The sequence below is a fragment of the Lolium rigidum genome, chromosome 1 (genome assembly GCF_022539505.1).
Source record: "Lolium rigidum isolate FL_2022 chromosome 1, APGP_CSIRO_Lrig_0.1, whole genome shotgun sequence".
NCBI classification, from domain to species: domain Eukaryota; kingdom Viridiplantae; phylum Streptophyta; class Magnoliopsida; order Poales; family Poaceae; genus Lolium; species Lolium rigidum.
This window is the reverse complement of record NC_061508.1, coordinates 309,169,500-309,172,539: the sequence shown is the minus strand read 5'-3', so window position 1 is coordinate 309,172,539 and position 3,040 is coordinate 309,169,500. Positions and strand designations below refer to the sequence as shown.

At 56.9% G+C, this 3,040-nt stretch overlaps 1 protein-coding gene across 1 annotated transcript; it reads right to left on the bottom strand.

Moving 5' to 3' along the window:
• Window positions 1-554: 554 nt before the first annotated feature.
• On the bottom strand, window positions 555-2,054 carry LOC124661384 (UDP-glycosyltransferase 72B1-like). The gene has a single exon (XM_047199244.1). The coding sequence runs from the start codon at window positions 2,052-2,054 to the stop codon at window positions 555-557; it is 1,500 nt and encodes a 499-aa protein (XP_047055200.1).
• Window positions 2,055-3,040: the final 986 nt, after the last annotated feature.

Here is a 3,040-nt window from a genome sequence, read left to right as displayed (position 1 = left end):
CGTCCGGCGCGGTCCTATATGTTGTCCGGCGTCCCAAGCTCGTCCCCGCTTAACAGGGGACGCTTTGAAAACACTGGACAGAGCGAGAAGCGAGACGGGAAATGGCGGGTCCAATGCTTTATTAACACACGAACAAGTTTGGAGCCACGTTTGAGGGACTCGACTCGACTGGAGCCAAACACGGCACGAAGAAACGTGCCGTCACGGCTGGAGTTACTCTAAAAACGCCTACCTCTAAATCGGTGTCACCAGGTGTGATAAAAAAAAATGCCGTGCAAATCGCATGGATCATTTCATCGAGGATCATATCGATCGGTTGGCAGAGGTTTGGTTGAGTGTCATCAGGCGAGAAAAAGACACCCCCGAGCGAGGTTGTCATCTGTCGCTGACTCTCAACAAAAGATGCGGCAGGCTATCCATAACTCGGAATCTGCTTATTTAATTTTTGGCAAGAAATTTTTATCACTTATTGACCCATTGCCACGCTGCTAGTATACCAACAAACTAGGATGATCCACGCAAACTTTGGACGCACGTCCATCAGGATCCGATCATCACCGCCGGTTGCCGCTCGCGGACATGTCCGTTACTGCTTCCCCTCGCCAGCCGCGCCACGCCTTCCACGCGACGGCGACTTCCTCCAGCGCCCGGCGCGACGACCCCTCCGGCGCCCACGCGTGCGCCGCCGCCAGCTGCATGTCCCCGGCCTGCCGCCGCACGGCCCGTCCTTTCACCGGCCCTTCCATGAGCTCCCTCAGGGCGTCAGCGATCTCGCCGCGCAACACCACCCCGCCGTCGCTGTCGACGTCCCGCGCGCGCGGACGCACAGGGAGGGCCATCCCGACGCTGCCCTCCAGCACCACGGCATTCAACCTCTGCTCCGCGTACAGCGGCCAGGAGACCATGGGCACGCCGCACGACACGCTCTCCAGCGTGGAGTTCCAGCCGCAGTGCGACACGAAGGCCGCCGTCGCCGGGTGCGACAGCACGCGCACCTGAGGCGCCCACGCCGCCACGGCGAGGCCCTTGCCCCTCGTCCTCTCCAAGAAGCCCTCGGGGAGCCACGCCAGCGGGTTGTCCTTGCCACGTCCGTGCTCCCCCTCGCCTTCCATGCTCGGCATGCGCACCACCCAGAGGAACCTGTAGCCGCTCGCCTCCAGCCCGGCCGCGAGCTCGGCCGTCTGCTCCACGGAGAGGGAGCCGCCGCTCCCGAAGGAGACGTACACCACGGATCCGGTTGGCTGGCGGTCCAGCCACTCTAAGCAGGCGGAGTCGCCGGCCTCGGCGGCGCCTGACCGGACGAACGGCCCCACGGGGAATACCGGCGGGAACGCGCCTTCCCCTGCCGCCTGCCTGAACTCTTCGACCGCTGCGGGCTCTATCTCGTAGAACGTGTTCACCAGGACGCCGTCAGCATGGCGGTAACGCCGGCCCTCCTCGATGAGGTGCGCGTACACCGGCTCCTTGCTGCTCTGGAACCCGCACGGCAGGTCGGCGTGGCGCAGCGACACGCCCCCGGGGAGCTCGAGAGGGTCGGGGAGGTCGTGGTGCTCACCGGGGGGCACGCCGTCGTGGAGCTCCACGATGCGGCGCATGATGGCGAGCGCGGTGAGGTTGCTGGGGATGAACACGTACGACGGGACGCCGAGCTCGGCGGCGAGGGGAAGCGCCGCGGAGCAGAAGAAGTCCGGCACCAGGGCCGCGAGGTGCGCGGCGGAGCGGAGGAGGGCGCGCAGGTGCGGGAGGGAGCGGCGGACGAGCTCGAAGAGGACAGTCTCCATGGGCGTGTCGGCGGCGAGGTCGTGGAGCGGGACGGACGGGAGAGAGGCGGTGGCGACGGAGGCAGGGACGCCGGATTGGGCTTCCGGGGAGGAGGTCAGGTCGGCGAAGGTGACCAGGGTGGCTGCGAAGCCGTGGTGCTCGACGAGCCGCCGCGCCAGCTCCGCCAGCGGGATGAGGTGGCCGGCGCCGGGGCTGGCGAGCAGCACGACGTGCGGCCGCGGCTGATCGGTGGATGCCGCTCGCTCGGCGCCTGCGCTGGTCAAGGACTCCATGGCCGATTTCCCGTCCTCGGAAACCCTGTACGTACACCTACAAACAAATGAAATAATGGCGCCTTGGGAGAACCGCTGCTACTCATCCAAGTTTGTTGCTTTCCACCGAAAGTTAATCTGATGAAGCAAACGTGGCGCTGGCAATGCCCACGTGAGCATGAAACCAGTCACAATGAGAAATATCATGAATTATCATACATAGATATTAATTTATGATACAATACTTACAACGTACAGTATCATGAATTAGTATCATAGTTTTATTATATTTAATGTTTTATAGAATCTCAATGCAAACATGCGTACATGATGTATTTGTCACTATTTTTTTTAGTTTTACGGGCTATGATACGGTATCTACATATGATACTAGTCATCTCTTCTTATTAATTGATGTACCACATAATTTTTTTTTCTACATGGCATACATGATACTACCTATAATACTCTTATTGTGGCTAGTTCGAAGAGTTTTCCGCTTGGCACCATGCGAAGGGAGAGAGTGTGTAGCCATGTCACTAAGCACTTGACTAGAACTAGTTTTATAGGGACCTTATTGCTTGCTGACATGTTTTTCGCATTTCTTCTCCTCTCATGCAATTTAGTCTAAAAGTTACAGTATAGGGGAAAAAAAGTCTTGGGCTAACTTTGTCATTATGTTTGGATGCCAATAATTTTATTTGGGTTCAAGTGGAGAAATAAGAAGCAGTTCATTTGGTTGTACTGGTTAAGAAAGATTGTGGTTACCTAAACTAGTTCAATTGTAATCACCTCTAATTTGTCTAACCATTCATCAATTCGTGATCAAGTTTACATGCAAAAGATGAGCCTCGATGTTGTGATTCCATTCCCATCATCGGTTCGTCGTTTCGTCGAGTATTTCAAACTCGATTTCGTGTTTCCTTTTGAGCCATTTGTGGATGAGCTTAGTCAAAATTTCCCACACGGTCGACCATTTCAAAATTCTTTTGGGGAGTAGCTTCAGC